The 23,985-nt window shown below is 51.9% G+C and overlaps 8 protein-coding genes across 8 annotated transcripts; 4 read left to right on the forward strand and 4 right to left on the reverse strand.

Moving 5' to 3' along the window:
• Nucleotides 1-233: 233 nt before the first annotated feature.
• Nucleotides 234-1,580, reverse strand: J4E84_005787 (uncharacterized protein; the record flags this gene model as incomplete). Its single annotated transcript, XM_049388379.1, has 1 exon — nucleotides 234-1,580. One exon carries the CDS (start codon nucleotides 1,578-1,580, stop codon nucleotides 234-236), a length of 1,347 nt encoding a protein of 448 aa, XP_049243924.1.
• Nucleotides 1,581-3,599: 2,019 nt separating this feature from the next.
• On the forward strand, nucleotides 3,600-4,475 carry J4E84_005788 (uncharacterized protein; the record flags this gene model as incomplete). The annotated part of the gene is made up of 3 exons (XM_049388380.1): nucleotides 3,600-3,695; nucleotides 3,755-3,888; nucleotides 3,980-4,475. 3 exons carry the CDS (start codon nucleotides 3,600-3,602, stop codon nucleotides 4,473-4,475), a joined length of 726 nt encoding a protein of 241 aa, XP_049243925.1.
• Nucleotides 4,476-4,812: 337 nt separating this feature from the next.
• J4E84_005789 (uncharacterized protein) lies at nucleotides 4,813-5,347 on the reverse strand (the record flags this gene model as incomplete). The annotated part of the gene is made up of 2 exons (XM_049388381.1): nucleotides 4,813-4,865; nucleotides 4,915-5,347. The coding sequence occupies 2 exons, from the start codon at nucleotides 5,345-5,347 to the stop codon at nucleotides 4,813-4,815; spliced, it is 486 nt and encodes a 161-aa protein (XP_049243926.1).
• Nucleotides 5,348-5,648: 301 nt separating this feature from the next.
• J4E84_005790 (uncharacterized protein) lies at nucleotides 5,649-7,303 on the forward strand (the record flags this gene model as incomplete). Its single annotated transcript, XM_049388382.1, has 5 exons — nucleotides 5,649-5,708; nucleotides 5,756-5,856; nucleotides 5,904-6,505; nucleotides 6,560-6,609; nucleotides 6,776-7,303. 5 exons carry the CDS (start codon nucleotides 5,649-5,651, stop codon nucleotides 7,301-7,303), a joined length of 1,341 nt encoding a protein of 446 aa, XP_049243927.1.
• Nucleotides 7,304-7,517: 214 nt separating this feature from the next.
• On the reverse strand, nucleotides 7,518-9,335 carry J4E84_005791 (uncharacterized protein; the record flags this gene model as incomplete). The annotated part of the gene is made up of 1 exon (XM_049388383.1): nucleotides 7,518-9,335. The coding sequence occupies one exon, from the start codon at nucleotides 9,333-9,335 to the stop codon at nucleotides 7,518-7,520; it is 1,818 nt and encodes a 605-aa protein (XP_049243928.1).
• Nucleotides 9,336-14,389: 5,054 nt separating this feature from the next.
• J4E84_005792 (uncharacterized protein) lies at nucleotides 14,390-15,625 on the forward strand (the record flags this gene model as incomplete). Its single annotated transcript, XM_049388384.1, has 1 exon — nucleotides 14,390-15,625. One exon carries the CDS (start codon nucleotides 14,390-14,392, stop codon nucleotides 15,623-15,625), a length of 1,236 nt encoding a protein of 411 aa, XP_049243929.1.
• A 4,804-nt stretch (nucleotides 15,626-20,429) lies between these two features.
• J4E84_005793 (uncharacterized protein) lies at nucleotides 20,430-21,453 on the forward strand (the record flags this gene model as incomplete). The annotated part of the gene is made up of 2 exons (XM_049388385.1): nucleotides 20,430-20,520; nucleotides 20,570-21,453. The coding sequence occupies 2 exons, from the start codon at nucleotides 20,430-20,432 to the stop codon at nucleotides 21,451-21,453; spliced, it is 975 nt and encodes a 324-aa protein (XP_049243930.1).
• Nucleotides 21,454-21,735: 282 nt separating this feature from the next.
• On the reverse strand, nucleotides 21,736-23,509 carry J4E84_005794 (uncharacterized protein; the record flags this gene model as incomplete). Its single annotated transcript, XM_049388386.1, has 6 exons — nucleotides 21,736-21,990; nucleotides 22,038-22,100; nucleotides 22,156-22,340; nucleotides 22,391-22,878; nucleotides 22,933-23,017; nucleotides 23,074-23,509. 6 exons carry the CDS (start codon nucleotides 23,507-23,509, stop codon nucleotides 21,736-21,738), a joined length of 1,512 nt encoding a protein of 503 aa, XP_049243931.1.
• Between the last annotated feature and the right edge of the window lie 476 nt (nucleotides 23,510-23,985).

The raw sequence follows: 23,985 nt of genomic DNA on the forward strand, positions 1-23,985 counted from the left end.
AATGGGATTTTGGAAAATAAAACACCCCGAAATTTTGGTCGTACGACGATAGCAACAGCTTCATTTCTACACAAAAAGGAGCAGTAAGTCTATGAGGTAAAGGTATCCATACAGGTAAGATGGGGGTGCGTTGGCGGAAGGGAAAATTTTCGGCAAACGTCAACATGGCGTCCTATCAAAACTGACCTAGCCCCACCAACTCCACATCGCGACAACGAGCTACACTCCAACACTTATAAACGATAAACAGGCTGCTCGATTTCCATTCCCGGTGTTGACACTGCAGAACTTGGTGCTGAGCCCCCTGAGAAGAGACTTGAACTTCTTGACCCCGCCAAGGACAATGGGTTTGAGTGCGAACTGGATGGCGTTCGCGACAGCGCGTATAGAGATTCGTAGTCTGGTGCAAACTCTCGCGACGGCTCCCTGGGTGTGTACTCTGGTAGCTGTTCAAAGTCCTCTCTGTCTTCCGGTGGTGGTAGGCGTTCGCGGGGTATGCGAGGTAGAATTTCCAGGGGTGTGTTCGAGCGGATGGTGAAGTGCTGATCGTTGTATTTGATGCCGATGGATATAGCAAGTGCGTAGCGCCGGGTTATTGTGTATGTCTTGAAGGTTGGCACGCACTCCGTGTCATCGATGAGACGGAAGTTTGACGTTAATGTCGTCGTTTTGTTGAACGGTATTGGGCGGTTCATACCGGTCCGCGATATGCAGGTAATGTGCTTAGATACAACGTCCTCGGGATCCGTTACGGTGTTTCCGCATTTTGTCGTTGAGTATGTTGAGATTGTGACCGTCAAGGAGTCGATGATGCATTCCCGCTCGGCATGGTTGGCAGGATCCCGCGCGTTGAGGAGGCTGAGTGACAACGGCATATGCTGTCCTGGGCACACCTTTTCGGGGTGGTTCAGTGTAGGAATGATCCGCGGCGTTGAGTTCATAGAGACGCCGGAGAAGACCTTCTTAACTCTAGATCCATCCTTCTCTTTGTTTGGTTTCCAGACTTGGCCGTGGAGCACAGAAGATTTGACCTGCGCCCTTCGTGGTATGTCCGCCAACGTTCTTGGATGGTATCGTAGTATGTGTTTACACCTCTTGGTCTCTGTCGAGCCACTGAGAATGAGTCTGGCCTGAACGAAGTATGATATTTGTGCCGCACCGCCTGGCCCACTGGTCTTGAGCTGGAAGGATGGCGGAAGTGGATGTGGCTCGCGAAGATAGTTGCAGCCGCGTACCATGCCCTTCATTTGGGGTTCGGTCGACTCTGGAAAGACAAACTCAAAGTCCCATGAGTACTTCCGCGGTCCAAGATTGCGACAGGAAACTAGCTCTTTCTCGCGGTTGAAGAGCCGTATCTTCTCCTCGTATTCATGCCTTTGTGCAGATGGGTGGGTTTTCGAGTTCACGTGTAGAGGTCTGGATGTCTTGGTGACACAACTACCCGCAAAAACCACCTTCAGCGACTCAATGTCTTCCTGCTCTTCTACCGCCAAACATATCTTTCCAGTGACCTTTTCTCCGCTCCTGTACGTCTTGCTGCTATCGCCATCGACAATAACTCTCAAAGCTGGCACCGTCATTTTTTCTGGGGAGAAGAAGAGATGATCAGCAATGCAGGGACCTCGCAGGGCTTAATAGCGGATGGGTGGGTGTGGACAATTCGCTCAGGTTCCAGGCACGCGGTTATCGGTGCAGTCCAGACTAGGAGAACGTTTGCCGGGGTAGGAGGTATGCCAAGGATGAGAGGATTTGCTGGGCATGCAACTGCGATAGTGATAACGGAAGGTGAAAGGTGCAATCCGCCCAAGAAAGGGAGGCTGAGTGCATGAGGATATTGGGCCTATATGTTGCTTACCGTTGGCTTCGCGCGTACCTTGCCATTTCGAACGTCATCTGGCTGCCAAGGATCTACCCTGAAGCCTTTGGGTTGAAGGCATGATGTATGCGCATACGTTGTTAGGGCTGCGCTGTCAAACCCTAGATGGAAGGGATGTTCGTGGTAGGCGTAATCGTGAACCAAGCTACCCGTTTCATCCCTATCCTGATCATATCGATCGTCCACGAATTGTCCAACTTACGCCGCATCACTTTTACAGGCCCGAATACCCAAGAGCCCTTTGCAGCCTTTCTTCCGCAGAGTGCTGGACAGCGGGATGCAGCCAAGCAGGCCATGCTGTCTTGGCTGGTAGTCTGGATTCAGCCACGCTGATACCCCAGATCCGCCCCGCTAGCATCTGTAGAAGAACCTTCGCCATGGTAACAGAGGAATGATTGTCTCCACATGTACTCCGCGATCCAAAATCTGGAGATCAAGCGATCGGTTAGCGACGCATATTGTACGGCTGTTGTGAGGAATCAACGTCAAAAGTTTGGAGAGAAGCAGAAAATGGGTGGGGTTTCTCGAGGCGTGCCACATCCAGCAACGGCGCCGCGGTAGGTGCTCGCTTCGAGATTGGGTACGCTCGAATGGCTCTTGGCCTCCACAAGACGACGATTGGCGGACCGATTTGCCTGTGCTGCTCGGGGAGAACGAGAGTCCAGCTGCTCACTTCTACGGAGGCGGGTTTGTTGCCCGCTTCGCCTCGTGCCACGATAACGGCATCCTGGCGTGAACACGGGAAGTGCGCCTTTGGTGAACATGAAATGAATGTTGTGAGCTGAATCCGGCGACGGCGTAGCGTTGGTGTAGATGTGGAGGAAGGACCACTCTGGGCTTTAGTTTAGTGGGGTTTCCAGATCGCACTAGAGCCGCACGTGGCGAGGTATCGATAAGGGACAGGACCTCGGGAGCCATCGTGCCATCTGAACATGCGGCTGACATTACACCAATTGCCTTGGTCTTTAGAATCGCAAAATCCTGCTACTATCTTGTTCTCATCTAGCTTCGTGTTTGACGCTACCCCCAAATCTTATTTAGTTACAAGAAACTTGAGGGAAATGAGAAAGCGTCACTGAGAACACGTAATTCTAGTAATCGAAGGTTGGTGTTGATGAGAAGACAGTTCGAAGATGCAAACCAGACTGCATCGATTCATATGCGACTCATCCTCAGTGTCTGTGGTGTTGGTGCCAGTATCGCCTGGGCATACCTGGCCGCGTCGAGGTAGAAATGATGCGCACCAGCTGATGTCTGGTCCTGATATTGATGCGTGAAGACGTTACTCAATCAACGAAACGCCTGGAAAACTTGTATCTAGAACTCGTACTCTTTTACGCCGTACAGAACTTGTGTGCACCTACTGGGTGTTGTGAGATCTGAAGTACCGAAACTCACGAGAGTGCAATTCTCACACAGACTTGATTGGTATGGTTCTCTCTATACTGCTCAGAAGTATGAGATTAGATACTGATTTATGTCGAAATTTCCCTGTACGTGGGATTGTTGTGGTTCTGGTGATGCAGGAATACCTCCAGTCGTCTTTCGGTAGTCGCGCCCAGACCTCAACGCGTGCTCACGCGTCAGGGTCCACTGAAACTATCCACGATCGCATCGCACCTTCACGCTCACCACTCCCAGTATAGTCACCCCGCAATCGCATACTCGCTATCTTTCGAACGACGTCGTCTTGAGATCCCCACATACAGCATCACACGACACAATGCCGCCTAGGAAGAGCAATGTATCGGCGGTGTCAAACGAAGAGAGTCCCGCACCACCCAGATCAGTACCCAGAGAGGAGAGCTTGGGTGTCGAGGTATGTCGCATGCGACTGAGTTCAATTGGAAAAGACTAGTACTAATGACGCGATCATAGGATCTAAACCTGCCAAAGTCTATAGTCCAGCGCCTGGCAAAAGGCGTCCTGCCACCAAACACCCAAATACAAAAAGATGCGCTCCTTGCTATGAGCAAAAGCGCAACTGTGTTTGTTAACTACATCACATCAACGTATGATATCCCCTCTGTCCTGGCGACAGAAGACTTACGCGCCAATGGCATGCGAGTTCTCATAAATGGACATTTACTAACAACCGTGCAGCGCCGCCGAGAAAGCCCTCGCCAGCGGCAAGAAAACCGTCATGCCGAAAGACGTCTTCGAAGCAATGACAGACCTAGAGTTCTCCTTTATGCTACCTCGCCTCGAAGCCGAAGTCACAAAGTTCACGTCGATACAAGCCGATAAGCGGAACACGTACAGGAAGAAGGTGCGCGAGGAGAAGAAAGGAACTACTGCTTCCACCGATGCAACGACCTCGACACCTGCCAAGTCAGCGGCAAACGGGGATGTGGTCATGGAGGGTGCGGACGATGGTGAGAGGGCGACGAAGAGGGTTAGGCGGGAGAGTGGAGATGCTGGGGATGGAGAGGTTACGGAAGAAGAGGGGGATGAGACACAGGATGTGGAGGATGAAGAGGTTGAAGACGACGAGATTGAGGAGGAGGTTGTTGGGGAGGAGTTGACGGAGGATCCGCTGGAGGAGAAGGAGGACAACAAGGATGATGACGATGACGAGGATGGGAATGAGAGCGATTGAGAGTTGGACTTGTCGCGTCTGGATGGGAATATATCACTGCATGGGACGGCGTTCGGGACGAAAGACTGGAAGTACGAATTGACACAAGACCTATCGAGGAATGGACTTGAATATGTTGTATTCTTCCTGAGATATGTTGAAGCTGTCTAAGCCCATCAGTCATCTCATTGCATGAAGTCGTTGCATTGCGCATGCCTGTACAGCTCGTAACGTCGGATACCCAGAGTGTCACGCGCAACTTGCAACCATGATACCATGTGCTTTGCGCAGCCCCCGTCGTGACCATAGTCTTCGCGTGTATGTGTCAGCGCTCCTCTAGCATGTTCATGGACTGCCTTCAACGCTTCGTCTTCGAGGGTATGCTAGCATCGAGCGGGTCACCGTATCGCACTACACATCTGTTAACATGCTTCTTGATAGTTAGTCAGAAGTAACTTACGCCTAATCATAGAGCCCTTGTCAGCAATGTTGTCCAACGCCCTAGCCTCCTCCTCCCTCGCCCTCGTGTTCTTCCACTCATAGCCCGGCTGATCCTCTTGCTTGCTCCACTGGTAACCTGTCTCAGCATCCTGATGTGTCCCACCCCCACTTGCACCGTTACTAGTCGCTGCTTGCGCCATACCGCCAGAAAGTGGTCGCTTTCCGTTGGAATTGACGCCGAGAGTCTCGCGAGTCGTGGATTGTGAGTTTGGTGGTGATATTTCGTTTACGCCAGCGAGGTTTGCGTTGAGGGGTGTAGCTGGGTTTGGAAGAGCTTCGTCGGGGAACATTTCATCGTCCGAGGCAACATTGGCGGGGGACGATTGCATGGTGGAGTCGCCGTCGCGGTCTGAGGGGTGGGTTAGCTCGAGACGCGGTCGTTTGTTGGACATGGTGAGTGGTTGGCGCGCAGTGTAGCCTTACCGGACATGTTGAAGGAATTTGCCGGGGTATTTCCAGGGCGATAGCGGCGGTGAAAGGGTTTGCGACGCGTGTGGTTCGTCGCGGTGGAAGGCAACAGTGAATGACATAGCGGTGGAGGAGCTAATCGCGGCCCGCCGCAGGGGTCAAGGTGGGGACTCTCGAAATATTGGCGACATCATACCTTGGAACTGATCACTTCTCCACGCGACTCAAGCTTTTGAAACAATACCTCTTCTACTATCGCCAGACAGAGCACCACACATAGAGATCATGGCGCCAAAGAACACACCCGCCGATGCTTGGGAGGACGACTGGGAATCCCTCGCGGATGTATGTATGCCCCTCTTCTTTGACAGCAACGCGCTCACAACGTATAGAAAGAAGATGAGAAGCCCGTAGAAGAGCAGCCAAAGAAGCTTACAAAAGCGCAACTCAAAGCTCAACACGCTGAGCTCAACAAGCAGCTCTGGCAGGCGGCGTAGGTTGCTATTCCTCATTAATAGCGACGCGACCTGACTGGAACAGCGAAAACCCAGAACCTCAATGGTACCCTGAAGTCCACCCCGCGCCCGTCGCAGCAACCTTCAAGCCGAAAGTCACGATGCTTGCACGCAAGCCCACTCCTCAAGTTCTCTCTCGCAATATGGCAGGCATGAGCCTCGACGACGACGACAGCGAAGAAGAGCGACGCAAGAAAGCAGCAGCAGACTTCGAAGAGCGCAAAGCACGTGCACAGAAGGAACGAGCAGAGAAGGAGCGCAAGTATGCAGAAGCACGAGAGCGCATCTTCGGCTCACCAGCTGCTTCCGCAGCAGAGGACTCGCGCAGCAACTCCCCGACCAAAGCTACCCGAGGGAAAGGACGAGGACGCGGTGGAAGGGACAGCCAACCTAGGTCGAGCAACGAGCAGTCGCCCGCCCATACAGCACATGCAGCTCCTGCGCGCCAACTCTTCGACCCTACCTACACCCCCAAACCCGGCTCCGTATTCATACAGAAGAAAGAATCTGGTATCAGTCGCCCATCCACACCAAACACACAAGAGAAACCTGTTCGTCAACCACAAGGACCCGCAAGAGGCGGCGGACGAGGCTTCGCTCCAAGAGGAGGATACGGTACTCAGACAGGTCCGTCAACTTGAGCTTGCCGAGGCTTCTGTCGTGTGGACACACCTCATACAGGAAAAAAACTGAACAGGCCTGCAGACTACATCAAGACAAAGACCTGCAAAGTAGGTGGCCCAACGTCAACGTAGGCTCCAGGGTGTTCATTTTTTTTCCTAGGTTGGCGTGGACAGACCTCTTCCGCGTCTATCCTCTGAGGCGTGGATGTCTCTTGTCAGGACCTTTGTTGACGGGGAACAGAGGCACTAGGGAACGAGTGACCGCTGCGTCCAGGACTTTCCGAAGAGCTTCCGCACAATGGCTCCACAGTCACCCGAACAGTCAATCGAGCAGTCAACTGATCAACTTCCGCCTCCAAAATGGACATACGCTCACACGAAGACGCTACAGGACGACCTCGCCAAATTCACCTACTTCATCAATCACCAAGCCGACAACATCTCAGAGCACGACCCCAAGCGGAAGGAGCTACTCAAACTTATAAAGAGGGAGGTGGAACTCGACGGCATGATGGGCCATATTGCTGCGCTTCACCCGCAGGTGAACGATTATGGAGTCGCTGGGGAGATTCAAGGCGTCGCACAAGAAATCCCTACCAAGAAGGGAGCTCTTCCTGAACACCTACAGCCACCGTACCGTGACACCGAGAGGAAACAGATGGCACGCGAGAAGACTCGGATGCTGAAGCATCCAGACAGCACGCCGGAGACGAGCGGTTCATGTGAGACCCCCGATACCAACACACCCGAATCGGCTGAGGGAAGTCACCTTGATGAAGGAGACAAGGATTACGTGCCGTGAGAAGATGAGGGTTATGGGAGTGGTCATCATCGGATAGGGAAGGGTTTGGGACAGTTTCATAGTAGGATTGGAGGATGGTCATTACTGGGAAGGGAAGGAAAGGGCTTGGGACGTTTTCACATCAGGATACTGCATTTGCTAGTAATGCTAGTAATACAACGAGATGTATGATATCAAGGATATCATTCTCAAAGCTCGCTCGCAACCTACCGTGTCAAACAATAGTAATGAGCTCCTCCCGCGCATCACACTTCACAACATCTTCCCAAGGAAAAACCGTAGCAAGACTAACAATCTCATCAAATACACGCTCTACTTTCCTGAGAACCCATATTCCACGAACGCCTCCAAGCGCATATAACCGATCACCAGTTTGCACTTCCTCGCGAGTCACACCAACGATATTCTTGTCGGTAAGAATGAGGTTCCTGGTATTGATCTCACGGAAAGCATTAAGATAGACGCGGCCATTGTGTATTCTCCACGCCTGTGCGTCCTGAGTGTCTTCAGGCGGACTCACAAGACCTCGGACCGCCTGGTACGACGCGTAGAACTCTTCTTCTGCATCGGGATAACCTTCTGTGTTTTCGTGCATAGTGCTAGCAATCGACATGCTGGTTGTCAGGTCGAAGATTGCCTTGGTGATCTCAGTGTCACTCCACAGATTCTTGTCGTGAAGGGCCTTGTGGAGTTTGTTCAAGAAACACTGAATTGTATCTTCTTCTTGTGGGGTAATGGAAGGTGATTTCGGCCGAGTTTGGTCTTGAGTGTTGCGCTCCACGTGCGTGATTTGAGCGATGCATCGACCCCAAATCCCGAGGCCCGCGCGTCGTCCCCGGCGTCCCCCGGTGGTGGCAATGTGACTGTAGTTGTGGGGAAATGCTATCGCGTTTCCAGCGATCCGTGTTGTTTTTGTAGTAGACCAGTCGGGGACCCACGAAGGAAGATCTCTGCTTGTCAATGAGGGACACCAATGGTCGGATAAGGCGTCAACCTGTCCGTTCCAGACGAGACATTTAGCAAAGTCTTCAAACACCTTTTCAACTGGGGCGCTGTAATCAATGCGATATCCGCCTTCTTTCATCTCACTGCACCGCGTGAAAGTGCTGTAGACGAAGTCTCTTGGGTCAGACGCTTCTGGTACACCGATATCTGCGAAGTACTTGCTGTGTTGGGAGAGGAAGTCTTTGAAAGAAAGAGCTTCCTCGTACAGATAGCTCTGGACATTTGCATCTGCCCTGGTGCCTTCCCAAATGTATACGGGATTGAGGAGACAACAATAGTACAGGACTAAAGTCTCTCGGTCAATATCGCGCTGCCCACAAACGAAGATGACGCACTTGTTCATGGCGACTTCGTGGCCGACCCACACACGCTTGAACCATGGGCGATCGAAGATAGCCTTGGTTCGTTCGAGGCAAACGGATGCAGCTCTTTCGTTGTAATTCTTTCTGAGTGCATCTAGTGAATCTGAACGGGCAAGACTTTCAGCATAACTCTCAATCTCCTGGAGAGCCAAATCACTCTCGTCTGCTGCAGGCCCGAGCCAGGCAATGACAAGAGCGGCAGATGAGAAGACGTGGCACATTCGCTGGACCTGCATGCCTTTCTCGTCTACATTGCTTTGGTCGACACAGACAGCGTCGACCCAGAAAACAATAGTCTTGCCCTCTTCTTGCAGATGTTCGAAGGCAGTGGCGAGGTTTTCAGGAACATGAAAGATTTTATCGCCAAGTAGTATCGAACGATGAAGCCAGGAATTTCCCCATGCATAGGATAACCCAATGTAACGGGGCGCTTGTTCCTTGGTATGTGAGAGCAGCTCACAGCGAAAGACCGTTTGTCCATCGAGGTCAATGTTGTGTGTCCTTGGAAGCAAGTACAGATATCGGAACTCGGCACTGGGATCCTGCAATGGTTGGTGCTTGAACAACTCTGCGCTGCTTACGTCGAACTCCTTCAGTTCCATGGATTTGGTGAAACGGTCAGTCAACACTGACTTGTATTTGTCGCTTTTGGAGCGGTACGACATGATGCCAGCTCACATGCCAAGGTTTCAAAGAAGAAGTAGGAAGAGGACGTAGGAGAAGTGGTAGTGCATACCGTGTGTTTGTAAGGTTCGAGCATGTTATTTACATGATGTTGCCGTCTTGAACGAACGTGAGGCACGGTTACCCCACCTTCACGTGAGAGTATTCCGAATATGGCAATATGCTAGACTCGATCCAGCAGTGTGAGTAACGAAAGTGCAGGCGCAGCCTCGAGTGTATCTCAGCAGTGTTGGTTCTCATAATAACAGCGACGAAGCGGTCTACCGTTCTAGACATTTCAGAAGTATGGGGGAACCCAAGTGCGCCCAACCCACACCATTCCGGGCAGTGTTGCAGCTGCGAATCCACTCAGGTTTGTATGCGTAGATTAAGTACAGCACGCTGTATGCGTGTCGTTCCTTCTTTTCTGGTATACTTCGACTCTTGCCCTTACCTGGATTCGAAGAGTATGCAAGGACTGTATAGCAGCAGAAAGCCCGATGACAGATGCGCGCAGCAGAAGCATCAAGTGACCTTGGTGCAAATGATATCAATGATGGGAAGTTGAAGTGTGGTTCGAGCTTACTTCCTTGACTCATTGAAGATGAGAATATCCCTACCAGAAAAACTACATTAATATCGCTGTCACGCTGCCTTGATCGAAAGAACCAAGAACAGCCTTCTCTGCTAGCATACAATCTCTAAGACGATGAGAAGATGTGAAGCGTAGCCGAAGCCGATCGCAAGCTCGACCAGACTCGATAATGTATTAACGAGGAATAAAGCTGGGATGTACCGATGTCTGGAGAAAGTAGACAGCTATACTCTTGCAAGAGGTCGTCCTGTAAGATGTCGTCCAGGGTTTCTTGGTCGTGAAGATCTACCTGGCGGTCAAGAAGTAAGCAGGTCGAAAATTTTCAAACACAGAATACCTGGATACAAAAGTGAAGCAACAAGCAAAGAGCTTCCTACACCACCAATAATCGGAGGTCACACCTAGTGTCGCGATGGAGTACATAAGCGCAAGTCAATCCCCTCACGCGACAACTCTAACCCCTCCCAGAAGGCCCGTATACCGGGCGGGTACATCAACTTGAAGTACAAGCTCCCATGTCAACATCGGATAAACACCTTGAGCTGTCTTCCGGTACCGATTACCCCTCGGAACGGTCAGCCATCGGCGCAGCAAGTACCTGTGCAGAGCCTCAGGTACCAAACACTAGGAGTAGTCTATGGGTGCTTTTCGTGGCAACTCAACACCCTTCCGCGGCTCTTTTCGACGGTAGACATGCATGCGGCATACCTAATATCCGTGAAGATCGTTTGGGTGTATGGTCGAGTTGACTAACCGTTTCGTCTAGCCTATCCGATCGTACGTCGATCGACGCAAGCCTCGTCATCCGCAGTCGATGTCGTTGAGATAGTCTCTCTAGGCAGCAGGTACTGTAGAGCCGAAGCACTGTCCTTTTTCCACCCGCCCGGCAGCCGCAAAAGGAAGAAAGACCGTTATACGCGTCTCAAGCATCGGCAAGACGGCCATGGGAATCGTAGTCCCGGGGTGGCGCAATAGCAATTCTGTGTAGCGATTGGAGAGCTACGCAAATCGTCCTCCGATATCACAGCGACGCCTACCACGATAGGGCAAAAGCAAACGCATGAGACTGGATCTACCGCCTCACGATAGCAGCGAAGCGGAAGGCGGAGACGCAGGACCCCTCTCACCGACGATTGACGAAAAAATTATCGATACCTCAACACGCTGATCGGAGCTCGTACGCGTTGCCTGAACGACGCACGCAGCGGACGGACGACGTAGGGGTTGGCTTGTCACTCTCGCGGAGCCTCATGCACTATCCATGCTTCAACCTTGCTTGAAAGCAAATATGGCGGTGGGCGAAAGCTATGACGCAGGACAAAGTCCACCTGTCTAAACTGCTCGTCAATGCAGCGCGCTGCTGGGAGAAGCCTGGTTTCCATGTGGCTCGCTAAACGGACAGGCTTCTTCCCTATACCATGACTCACCGCTGAAGTGGTGCTTTTTCGATGAGCGGGCGGCTGCGGAAGCGCGGAGTCTATTGCAATGATAATGTGTGGCGAATATATCAACAGTGTTCACAGGATAGAGAGCTGAATTGCTCGCGTGATCGCCTCCAGCTGTTTCGTCGAAAGAGTCATCGTCCGTGTGGCGAGAGTCGCTAAGTGTTTCAATTATTCGCTATTGTTTGACGGAAGCGGTCAAATCGGAGACGCAGTAAGGCCGCCGGCGGTGACCTGGCCGATCGATGGCAACGAAATGTAAGCCGAAGCGGACCAAGGCGATGGTGATGTTTGCCATCGAACAAGCCCCATCGCGAACGCGTCCGGACCCCTAGAGTGATCAATGAGAAAGTGTATTGCGCGTTGCTTGTGATAATTCGTCCGACGTCCGTGATGTTGAGGCGACATTCCGCCACAGGGGAATTCAACGTTTCGCTTGCCACATCCCTGCAACGCGAATCGTTGTGCGCATGTGACTCGGAGTGCCCATGCCAAGCGTGTGCACCGCCACACATCGTCGTCGAGTCTGCGGATACTCGCAATTACGGTGTATTGAATTTGCAATACACGAGCGAATCGTTGGGCTCGAGGAATTTATTCTAGGAGGTGCGTCATGCAGCTAGAGCGCTCGCATGTCGTCGACAGCGGTGCTCAGCTTGCGTCGTGGCAGACTAACATGGTTGCCTGCAATGCCTGGCGAATCCGCAGCGCTGCAGACATGAAACTGCATGCGATAGGGCTGCGCAAACCTGAGTGATGCGTCATAGCGATTGAGGTTAGTACTCGCGGGTGTCGCAGTTGCTTCTATACCGCCGCGTTTGTCTTATCCTAGTGGTCGTCTTGGAGACAGGTGGGAATACGGTGTAGAATCGACGGCGCTTCGTATCTCGCTGGTCCACTTGGTGAGAAAGCCTCATTCTGAAATCAGTCCATGACGATAGTAGCATGCGGGTGCGGAGAAAACAGTTCTGCAGGTCATGGGGAGTCATAGCAACGCATGATGTTGGTGGGTGCGAAGGATTACGCAAGGTGAGTTGTCTGATAGCAAAGTGGGTACTGGGAATTTTGACACTTCGAGAAAGTATTGTGGGAAAGCTCGGTAGGAACGCAACCCGATGAGCCCCAAGGACAAGGCCCGATGTAGTCCAATAAGGACCGAGCATCGGGGTCAAAATACAAATGAGAACTGTGTGCCGAGAGATTACAAGGAGCGTGTTGACGGGAGATACCAGGCTGTATGTGTCCAAGGCGCAGGCTTCATGCACAGCACGGATACAGGCGTTCCGCCGGAGCCAGTCAAATTGAAAGAGCGAGGTACTTGCGCTGCGAACTTGCTTTATCGAGCCGTAGTAGGTGCGAGCGGGGAGATCAAACCATGTAACCGCGACCATTTACTTTGTTGTTGACGCTTTTGATCGAATCAAAACGGCGCCGCTGGAGCGCTATGCAGCCGCGAGTGGGCCCGACATCGACAGTACCATATGCCTTGGAAGACGACTGCAGACAACGAAGTAGCGGTAAACAGCTGCGCGCCCCAGGCCAGCGAGTTGGAGAGGCTGTGAGACATTCGAGAAAATTTTCACGGGCGGGAAATTAGCTTAGGTACATGAGCAGAGGGAAGTTCGAGAAGGGATCCGAGCAATAGAGTGCGGCTCTGAGCAGTGGACAGGGCCTCCCTAGCAGTGATAATCGGCCCCAAGCGACGCGGGACGACGTTGAATGGTGGACCTTCCGCTGTTTCGGAGGGAAGGACTCCAGCCAAAACCTACCAGCCGTGTGCCGCGACGATGGGCCTTGTAGCGTTGGTACTAGGCAAAAGGTAGTTTACCAATGGGTACGTTTAGGAAATGGTCGCGAGCTGAAGGCGACGCTGGGTAGATGTCTGGAGATCAACTCGAGCTATATGTCGCTCGGTAGCTGGTCGGTCACGGCAGGATTGGCTGCGTACGACGACCATGTGGGAGGAGCTGCGCCGGTGCCAGCAGGTGCTCGCAGCCAGAGAAGCACAGGCAGAATGGGCCGCGAGTTCTGCCCAACGACGCATCTGGAGGGTGAAAGGGTGTGGTGGAGCTTTGTTGGCTGCAAGGAGGGCCGTTTGAAGAGCGTTCGGCAGCAAACGAAACACGCTGAAAACGGTGACAGCTGGATCGAAGACGATGCTGCACGGCATGTAGGACAGCAAATGAAGGGAGGTACAGAGTTGCGCTGCTTACGCTAGCCACGCTCGAAGGGGCATCTCTGAGGGTGTCCAGGATTACGGGTATATAGCGAGCAACATGATGTTTCCAATATTACACACCCAAAACAGAACAAATATAAAACAGGCTGGGCGCAATGCTCGTTAGGCATCAACGGGGAGTCAACACATGGTGTATACTGTAGAAGGCGTCCTGTCGACTGCGGGAGAAGAGTCAGAGAGCGGCTTGGACAGTGTAGGGTTCGGGGCTAGCTTCCCAGAATACTCGTGGGCAATATGGGCAGGAGGCACAGCATGGTGCCATGGTCAATCTGACCCGTAGATGAGGGACTGCTAACAGCCGGGGTCCCTTGGGCTGTGGTAGTGCGTGCATGGCGCCGACAGGGGGCGGCGTTAGGGTGGATGGGCATCCACAGTGGTCCGCGCGCGGAAAGAGCGAAAGAGGCTCGTCTCAAAAGCAGGCGCAGCCCGCCGTCGCTTCCTCGTTTGCGCACTCGAGCATCATCACCACATATTACCAAGCACCAGACGTCAACGTCTACACTCGATTAGGATCCTCCACCCTGGATCCTTCTGGCACCCTCTAGCAACTAAACGATCCTACACCCAATGTGCAGTAGACAGAGCCGGATTTCCCTTTCTCTCTCCTCCGTCGCTGCACCCCCATTCACATCCGCCCACTACCAACGCCCACGAAGACCCGCCTTCGGTTTGCACATCCCCAGGTGAAGCAGGCACCGGCCTGGGCTCCTTCCCCATCGATCCCGCACACGAACCTCACCGCCGCCATCCATTGAGCCGCACAGCGACATATCCACCAACATGTACGCACAACAGTATCCCACGCCACCCCCGGGCTACAACATGCCCTACGACCACTTCCGCACGACACCGCCCATGTCGCCTGGTCCCGGTAACGCCTACTACTCGCCGCGGCACGCGCCCCAGATGGCGACCCCACGAGCGAGTCCCAAGGTTGCGGCCCACTCTCGACGGGCATCGCACGCCGTACCGTCCAACTACTCGTACGCACCCACACCTCGTGGAGGGGCCATGCCTCAGTATGGCGCTGCAGACCCGCGCACATACGCGACGCCGAGAGGCACCCCTGAATATGTAAGTTATTTCGGTTACAATATTCCAAGTCGGCAACGCCGCGACACAGACGTCCCGCCTCTCAAGCGCAGCAATCGCGAGAGGAAGCGTCGACCGTCGCAGTCGGCACGTCACGTCTACACCAAAGTTGTCTTCGACGACCAAGGATACGGCTACGAGCGCGATTACGACGTCTACGACTATCCACCACCGCCATACGAACAGTATGCGCGCCACGACATGTACGGGAGGGATGCTGATCAATATTACTACGATCAGGTCCCTATTTATGATCCAGAGCCAAAGGCCAGCAGCCGTCCACGACGCGCCTCCGCAGCAACCAGCCGACAGCCGGCCGCCTCCCCCAAGAAGCCCGCCCCAGCAGCTGCCCCCAAGACCAGCCCTAAGGCCACCGAAGAAGATGCGCGCCGCGCTGGCATTCCCGCAGGCTACTCGTACAAGAACTGGGACCCCACAGAAGAACCCATCATGCTCCTAGGATCCGTCTTCGACGCCAACTCCCTCGGCAAGTGGATCTACGACTGGACTGTCTTCCACTACGGCCCCGCAACCCCCCTCGCCGAGATGGCAGGCGAGCTCTGGCTCCTGCTCATCCAACTTGCCGGCAAAGTCAAGAGGGCCGACGAGACCATGCCCAAGATCCGCAAGAAGGAGAACCACGAAATGGTCGAAGACTTCCTCGAGAGTGGCGAACGCCTCTGGGTCCGCTTCGCCAAGCTCCTCAAGGTCTGCGAGGACTACATGTGGAAGGCCGCTAAGAAGGAGAGCGGCAAAGAAAAGCCCGTTTCCATGGGCAAGAACAGCGGCAAGGAGTTTGTCGAATCCATCTTTGGTCGCGACCGAGAACTAGAGAAGACCGAGAAGCTCATGACTGGAATGCGTCTCTGGTCCATGCGCTTCGATGCCAACTGCGAGGACATCCTACGATACCCATCTGCTTAGGATCTCCTACCTTTCATACCTCGACGCTTTGGCGCTGGCGTTTTCTGTCTCGGTATACCCTTTCCCTTACCGTCATTGCTTTGCGCATTATTTGATGTTACCGCGAGATACCCTTTCTTGCATTTCGTAATTGTTAATCTTGCTGCATCTTGTTCGCTTTGCACGTTCACAACAATGTACAACACTACCGGGTTTTCTCACGCATTGGGCGGGTCACAGGAAAAAGTCTGCTTTCTACTATGATATCCCCCTTCTTACTCTTGTATTGTTTTTCTAGCCTACTATCGTTATTTGCTGTTTGGGTTTCGGGCACGCATGGTGTTCAGGTTGTTACTTTGGGGGTACTGGGATACCACTACACTTTGTCTTCTGGGTTAGGCCACTAGATTTGAGAGATTCTCTACGGAACATCTCTATCAGAAAGATCGGTACCTCACGGTCAAAACTAGCTATACCCACTTACCACTCTATTGCTATCTACAAATTTTATTACTTACTACCGAACCATCTACTTCCCATGTCCTCGTGCAACTGCTTCTTTCGTGACTCATAAGCCCTCTTCGCCTATCAAACCCGCATGCGTCGCATTCTCCTACACAGTCATTATTATTTCAAGCAAAGCTAAGGCTAAGGTTATCCTAACTAAACGCTAGAGTTAAACCTGTAATACTGTACACTATTCTAATCTTACTATTAAATTCTTACTTCTTCTTTTACTCTCTTTATAGCTTAAAAGCTAGCTTATATAATTTTTATAGTACTTATTCTAACTTAGATAAAGCCTACTTAGCGCTAGTAGACTAGTAATATATAAAAAAATAAAGAAAAAGCTCTTATTATTCTTCTTTAGTAGTATATAAAGTAAGAATTTCTTAATAAGTTTTAGCGTACTAGAATTTTTTACTTTTACTTTTACTATAGTAAGTAAGCTTAGTAGTAAAGTTATAGCTATTAAAAATAGCTTAGTAGCTAGTATAGATATTAACTTTCTTATATTAAACTAAGTAAGATATAAAAGAGAAGAATATTACTTATATTTAAGGCTAAATTTACTATCTTTATATTAGTAAAAGTTTAGTATAGAAAATTTTAGCTTTAAATAGTCTATATAGGCTAAGTAGCTATAAGTATATAACTAATAGTTACCTTAAGTAGTGTACTAGTTTCTAGTAAAGAGAGCTAATAATAACCTTAGCAAAAGTTTCTAACGGCGGCGATCTCTAAAAGCCGCGACCCCTGCATGCCAGCCACTCATGGGCAATCTGAGACACAGTAACCCTATCGCACACCTCAGATCAGTCTCGGACACATGCTTTTGCGTCTGCAACACCTGAATTTCACATGCTTTCACACACCCTCTTCTGCCTGGGTTGCCACGTTCCCAGGCTCCCAGGAGGCGCTGTCGCACTGTGAGTCGCAGACTCATCACAGTCCTTTTAGTGAATCATCACGCACGACGGTGCCTTGTTGCAGCCAACGGGCGCTTGCGCATGCACATGGCCAACTTCATTGGCTGTTTCGGGCTGTCCTCAGCCTTACCATAGAAGAAGCGCTGTGCATGGAAGCCTGCTGCAGGTTGCGTCAAAGAGGCAAGGTCATGATGTTTGCTTTTTCCGCGACCCCCATGGCCTTGAACGTGGCGTGCGAAGGCGGGAAGGATTGCCACCTATCCAATCCGACGGCCTGCAGATGAGTTCGTGCCGCCTGGCGCTGGCCCTCTAGAGTGGTAGAGTGGAACGACAGCGGTTTGCTATCTTGATATCGATCCGTACCGGGAAAAGAAATAGGGCATTGCTCACGTTTGCGTGGAGGAATGGTTGGGTTAGACATGAGTGCACAAAGTGCTATTTACGATGCAGTTGTGGGTGGTAAGGCCCAGGGCTTTGGGATGGCCGTCGCACAGTACCTACAGCTCGCGCGCATCGCATGCAACGATGACATTACAGCGAATCTACCTACCGTCCCTCCATCCAGGGTCTCTCGCGGCCATCACAACACAGTAAACCACCCCTTAATAGCGGCCACATATGCGGCTCAACGTTATCAGCCTCCTTCCATGCCTCGCCTTCCTCATAAAGTTCCATGCCACCCCATCCCGAAGCTTAGCGCAAGCGTCCCTTCCCATTTCAAGATTAAGAGGCGTCGCGTTATCCCTGGGCACGGGAACTCCTTTGATAGGCACACTCTGCCTTGATCCCCGGTTATAACACGAGTCAACGTTGCGCAAGGGCACCCTGACATGGGGTGATTAGGCAACAGGTTTGATAGAGTTGCAGGATTGGCATCATTCTGCGTTTTGGGATCGACAGGCACAGAGACATTGCCCGTCGTCGGGAGGCTCGGATGGAAGGGAAGGATGGTGGGTGGCTAGTACTCCGTGTATGACAAAAGACGCGAGGTTGGTGCAGGAAGGGTTCCACGGGATCTGTTGGCTAGAACCAGGGCTATCGGCTTCCACGACAGTCTCTGCTAAGTTACCGTCATTTAGCTTTTCGGTTTTGGTGGGTGTCACGAGCTGAGTGAGCGCTGTTGGGGTGCGCCGTGTTGATTGGGTGCGGCATCGCATCTTCCTTCTTTTGTGCTCAGTGCTTTCCACGGCTGAATGAGTGTGGTACTTGGATCGTTTGTGCGAATCGCTCCAACGAACGAATAGCATTGTTCTACTCCGGCGTAGCACATGCGATCGCTTTCCAGATGACCTCTGCGTCCCAGCAAACATGTCTGCTTCTGGACCTTTCTCCGTCGCGCCGGATCGCGTTCCGTCGCAACTATACGACATCATTCCGCTAAACAGGCAAGCCCATCACATCGCCATGGGCGAGCACTTTGCCTGAAAGTCCCAACCGCGTCAATGCAATGGGTCGCGAAAATGCGAATCCGGGGTGCATGTGCAAGCCTCGCAGAACACCTGATGCCTACACTATCGCTATCGTCAAACCTACCAGCAGTTCATGCAGAAGCGTGACATATACACACACAGGCCATGCCCATCGGCGAGCGACTACGGTGTTTCAAAACACGTGGCCGGTGCCATCGTGCATGAACCGGTCCCCTATTCCACGTCCCTTTGCACCCAAGCACACCCAAGCAGCAAGCGAAGCGAGTACATCAGGCAAGCCGCGGCATATGACGAATGCCAGACTAAACCCCGCCTAGACCCACCCGTCCAGTTCCTCTCCCCTCCTGCTTATCCACTTTTGTACCCCGCTGCCACTCCGCGTGAACCGCCTTTGCCTATGTCACTGTTTCGCCTACTTCCAAGGTTTTCTTTTCACCTACCGCGTCACGGTGCCGGAGCGGAACATGGGAATCGTAATGGCGGGTAGATGGACGCGTGGTCACAAGATCGTCTATCGTCATACATCGGTCAATGCGAGATCATTCATGCCGTGCGAGCATCGAGATCGCGGCTGTTGGCAAGTTTCTGGCTACCATAATCGGAGCTGGCCGATGCGTCGCTTGTGTGGTACAGTACGTTCACCGTGAGGGGTGTGGAGGGGTCGAAAAGTTTGAGCCAGAGACATGCCACGTCTATACCGCTCCCCTCTGGCGTTCTGTTCTCGTTACATTGACGAATGAGCGACCTGGCTGTATGCATCGTGGGTGTGGTCAGCTGCGCCTTTTGGTTTGCTGGTGGGTGGCTTCGGGCTGCGAAATGGAAGATTAAGCGCTGTATCCTCTGCGTGATTGGGGTTCTTTTGAGAAATGCCGGAGAAATGCGCGCTGGGAGGCAGACTCGGATAGGCGTGTGCATACGCGCATTATTTCTTCAGCGGCACTTGCGCTGAGAAACACTGACCGCTGGTCTATGGGCAGGTGACGAGCAGGTATGATGTAACATCACATCGCAGACGTGAGTTCCAAGGACGACTGTCAACCGCGAAGTACCCCCCACGGCCAACGTAGCAACACCAAAACAATATCGATCCGAAGCGCAACCTCCCGCCAGACCAGGACAGCGATATCCCTTCCAACTCCCACGTGCCCTCGCCAGCGTCACCAATCCCTCACTGCGCATAAGCGCCCGCAACACCACCCCTCCATGCATCCACTACCCCTCCAACACCCATTCCATTCCCATCGCCCTGCCACAAGGGGTCTTCAAAATAGTCCTTTGTTCATACCAAACAACCCCTCCACTGTATAGGCTTACTATGCGTCACAGATCGTCCCTTATCAGGTACTATCTTTGCTATTCCTGGGCCGTGAACTGCATGCACTGCGCATGCGAACACCCTTCTAGCGCGCCGATTGTTTGTTTCTATTTCAGTCGTCACATGCGAGCGGGGTAAAAGACGAGGCTGCATTCCCGGCTTATGTGATGAGTGTATTGTATTGAACTAACCGGATGGAGATTGATAGCGATGCAAGGGGGAGAGGTGTGGTTACACGACAGGGCAAGGGATTTGTAGGGTTGGTGATGTGCTTTTGAAGGTGGTCTTTGGAGTTTCTGAGTATTTTGAATTGTATAGTGTGTGTTTGATGGCCAGTGTGGCGAGTAATGCTGATGATTGAGGTACAGTCATTGCGGTTCTGACACTTATATCTTATCAGGTAATGGGTATCGATATGTGCATACAAAAGAGCTGGTCTCGGAATGTGGTCATATTGCAGTTGCCGTGCGGCGCATGAGGCGTGGTTGAGTTCGTTATCATGTGTCGTGTGCCTGTGGTGAGGAGGATTCACTACCAGTTCACTGCGATGATATCATATGTAACACAATAACCCGACGTGTTAACATCGTATACTCTTGGAACTCTCTCGCTCGCTCAAACTAGCTGTCACATTCTTGTCTGAAGCCGATATGTCAGAAGCCGTACATTCAATTGCGAAGGAAGGAGACGGAAGTGACGATAGCAAAGGCGACTTTCCTATCGACGAGGCTGTACTTCGGGGTAGGCAGACTAACGTACATTACCAATTCTTTACTGATATCTTCAATAGCTCTGCCTGAAGGTAGCAAAGTCCTCTCATCTAACCGCCATGGCTTCTCCGACTGGACCGTCACTGCCTGCTTAGTCGTCCTCCTCCCCGATGGCGCCGAGAAGAAATACTTCCTCAAGATCGCCACAGATGAAGCCGGCCGGGTAATGATGGAAGGCGAGTACAACTCCATGGCCTCGCTCTACGAGATATCGCCAGACTTCGTTCCCAAACCCCACACCTGGGGCAAGTTCAAGCTGGAAGCGCCGGAAACGTACTTCTTCCTATGCAACTTCATCGATATGACAAACACTCTGCCAGAACCTACCCTCTTCTGCGCCAAACTCGCGCAATTGCATAAATGCAGTCAATCCCCCACAGGAATGTTCGGATTCCCCATCCCAACCTGCCACGGCCGCTTCGCCCAGGAAATATCCTGGGACCCAAGCTGGCCCAATTTCTTCGCAAAGCTCCTCCGCACCGCTCTCTCGATCGAGAAGAAAGAGAACGACCCATGGCCAGAGTACGAAGCAACCTCCGCCCGCGTCCTAACCCACGTAATCCCGCGTCTCCTCGGTGCGCTCGAAGAAAACGGCCGCCAAATCAAGCCATCGCTCATCCATGGAGATCTATGGGAAGGCAACGTCGCTACAGATGTCTCGAACGGGAATATCTACATTTTTGACGCTGGTGCGTATTATGCGCATCATGAAATGGACCTTGGTATGTGGCGGTACGAAAGATATGAGTTCGCGAAGAAGCCGGAGTACAAGGAAGAGTATCTTCGCGTCATGGGCGTGGATGAGCCGGTGGAAGAGTTTGATGATCGCAATCGGTTGTATTGTGTTAAGATGAATGTTGTTCGTTCGGCGCATCATCCGGGGTGTGAGGAGAGGGAGATGTAAGCTTGATTTTGGAATGCTGAGTAGAAGGTTTACTGACGGCGATGTAGGGCGTATAGGGATATGTGCTATCTTGTCGATAAGTATGCATCATATGCACCGGGAGAAGAGCCTTCACGGACTCAGGTGCAAGACGAATTGGCCGAAACGGTAAGTCAAGAAGGAGAGAGCTACGCCAGATTGGCTGATGTTTGGGACAACCGATCTGCAACGGTATTATCGGCGTAAAGTATCGCAGAGTCTACAGCTCCGCGATCCAGCACCTGCTTTATAGTCTTCGTTATCTTAACACCGCAATGATTGACCTTGACTCCCCCGTCTCCAATTCTTGCCAGAAAGCTGTAGTAGAAACGCCATAGGTACTGACAATAGAGTGAGACCTGTTAAGAAGGTGAACGTCCATCCTGTTCCTAACTTCGAGATGATGGCGTCTAAAGCCGCCAGAGCTGCGGCTGCGAGAACGCAACGAAACAGATTAGAAGCCGCACTAGCTGTTGCAGGTCGCACCGGATTGACATCTACAAGTAAAGTACCACAAGCCTGGGATCGTTAGGAGGCTCATCTTATGCATTTGTAAATATACGTACGTTGAACACTCCCGTGATGGAGGCGCCGATGAAGAACTGCAGAACCAGCGGCACCGCAAAATGCTAGTGACGTTTTAGTACTATCAGATTTGAGCGACGTGTTTGATGACAGTCTTACCGTACGTTTATCCAGAGCCCATCCATACCCGATAGTCGTCACAGCAGCAACGCTCATGTAAAAGTACGTAGCCCGCAATCGAGCCTTCTCGATAGGAAAGTCCAGAAGATCATCGCCGCGCGTTCGATCAATCGAGAAGCCCGAAATAGATGCAACTCTACGATACTCCCAATTCATGATGTAGCCTGCTTTCTGTTATCGATCAGTCTGTGTGTACTTGGTGTGCGCTACTTACCGCACGTGTAAGAAGCCAAGGCGCAGCCAACTCCGAACGGAATATATATCAGGCCAGCGTATAGTTCTTCGAAACCGTATATTGTTATGAAGAGAGTTGACAGTGATGCTTGAACGCAGCAGTAAGTCATGTAAAATAGGCCGTTGATGAGCATGATCAGTGCGTTCTCTTTCTGCCAGAGTGCTCTGAAGCAGGGCTTCAGACTGGGCATTCGTATCGGCTGAACATCGATCCCAGTCTCGGAGCTCGTTACTGAAGACTTCTTTGAGTTGAGCTTCACTTGCTTCAAGTATGACTTGTTCAAAAGGCGTGTAGGCATAATCGACCCATTTCCGACGATCTTGCGAGCGGTTTCTGGAAGTGTGACGGCGAGTATACAGAAGTTGATGCTGGATAGTATCGCAAGCGTCCAAAAGATCCAAGGCCATCCGGCGTATTGGACGAGTATGCCACCCAAAACAGGGCCGAGGCTAGGCGCTACGTTCGGACTAGGTCATAGTAGTTAGAAAGACCGTCGCGTTCGTGATGTGGTTGTAGCATACCCCAGTAGAACTGCTCCAATGTACCCACCTCGCTCAGCAGGCGTAGCGATATCACTGACAACAGCGTATCCAAAAGAGATAGTACCTAGACCCCATAATCGTCAGCCATACTCCAACCCAAACACAATCCCATAAACCCACCACTACTCCCCGCACTCTGCACCATCCTCAGCACAAGCAACGCAGGATAACTCCTCTGAACCGCCAACCCCACATTAGCAACCGTATACGTAAGAATAGCAAACAGAAACAGCGGTCGGCGGCCCATTGTATCAGCCATGTCACCCAGTAGGGAAGGCGCTATCCCAGATACAAGCATGTAAGTCGTGATCGACAGATTGGCCATTGTGAGTGTGATATCCAGATCCTCGGCGATGTTGAATAGTGCGGGATAGTAGATGAAGCTGCTGAGAGGGGAGAAGAGGCCAGCGTATGCGACGAGGAAGACTATCCAGCGTTTTTCGCTACGGGTGAAGATGGAGTATGGTGGTGTGTTGGGTTGTTGGTCATGTTCGGGAGAGGGAGCGACGTCGGTAGTTTTTTCGCTCATACGGGGCGGTTCTGGTGTAGCAGCCATGGTAATTGGGGTGGTAGACAGTCACTACGGTCAGAGAGGGTCGAGTGCTGGCCCTTGCCGAAAGGATGCACCAATTGGTGGCTATGCGCCGCAGTTGGTCGCTTGCCATCCTTCTGAATGACAAGCGAGTATGTCATGTGACGAGATATTTCTAGGTACGTTGGCTATATCCGGGACTGTTCCTACGCAAACGAAAGGCTAGGTGTTTGTGGCCGCACTGCCCTTGTCACACACCTTAGTCTCATCGGCGCCACTGAGTAGTCTCTGCAGACGACCTCGAATTACCGTCCAAGGAACTTCGTTGCTGAAATGTATACTTGATGAAATTCGCTATAGCTTCGTATAGCCAGTCGCAGCTAAGCGTGACTTTTCATACTATCATGTATCGATCGTGATCCTTCATCCAACTCAGCTATCTATTAGCTCCGACAGTATGGTATCTCATGTCGAACACGCACAGTAACGAGAAAACTGAT

This window comes from Alternaria hordeiaustralica, assembly GCF_023758085.1.
Source record: "Alternaria hordeiaustralica strain BMP 2776 chromosome Unknown scaffold_10, whole genome shotgun sequence".
NCBI classification, from domain to species: Eukaryota; Fungi; Ascomycota; class Dothideomycetes; order Pleosporales; family Pleosporaceae; genus Alternaria; species Alternaria hordeiaustralica.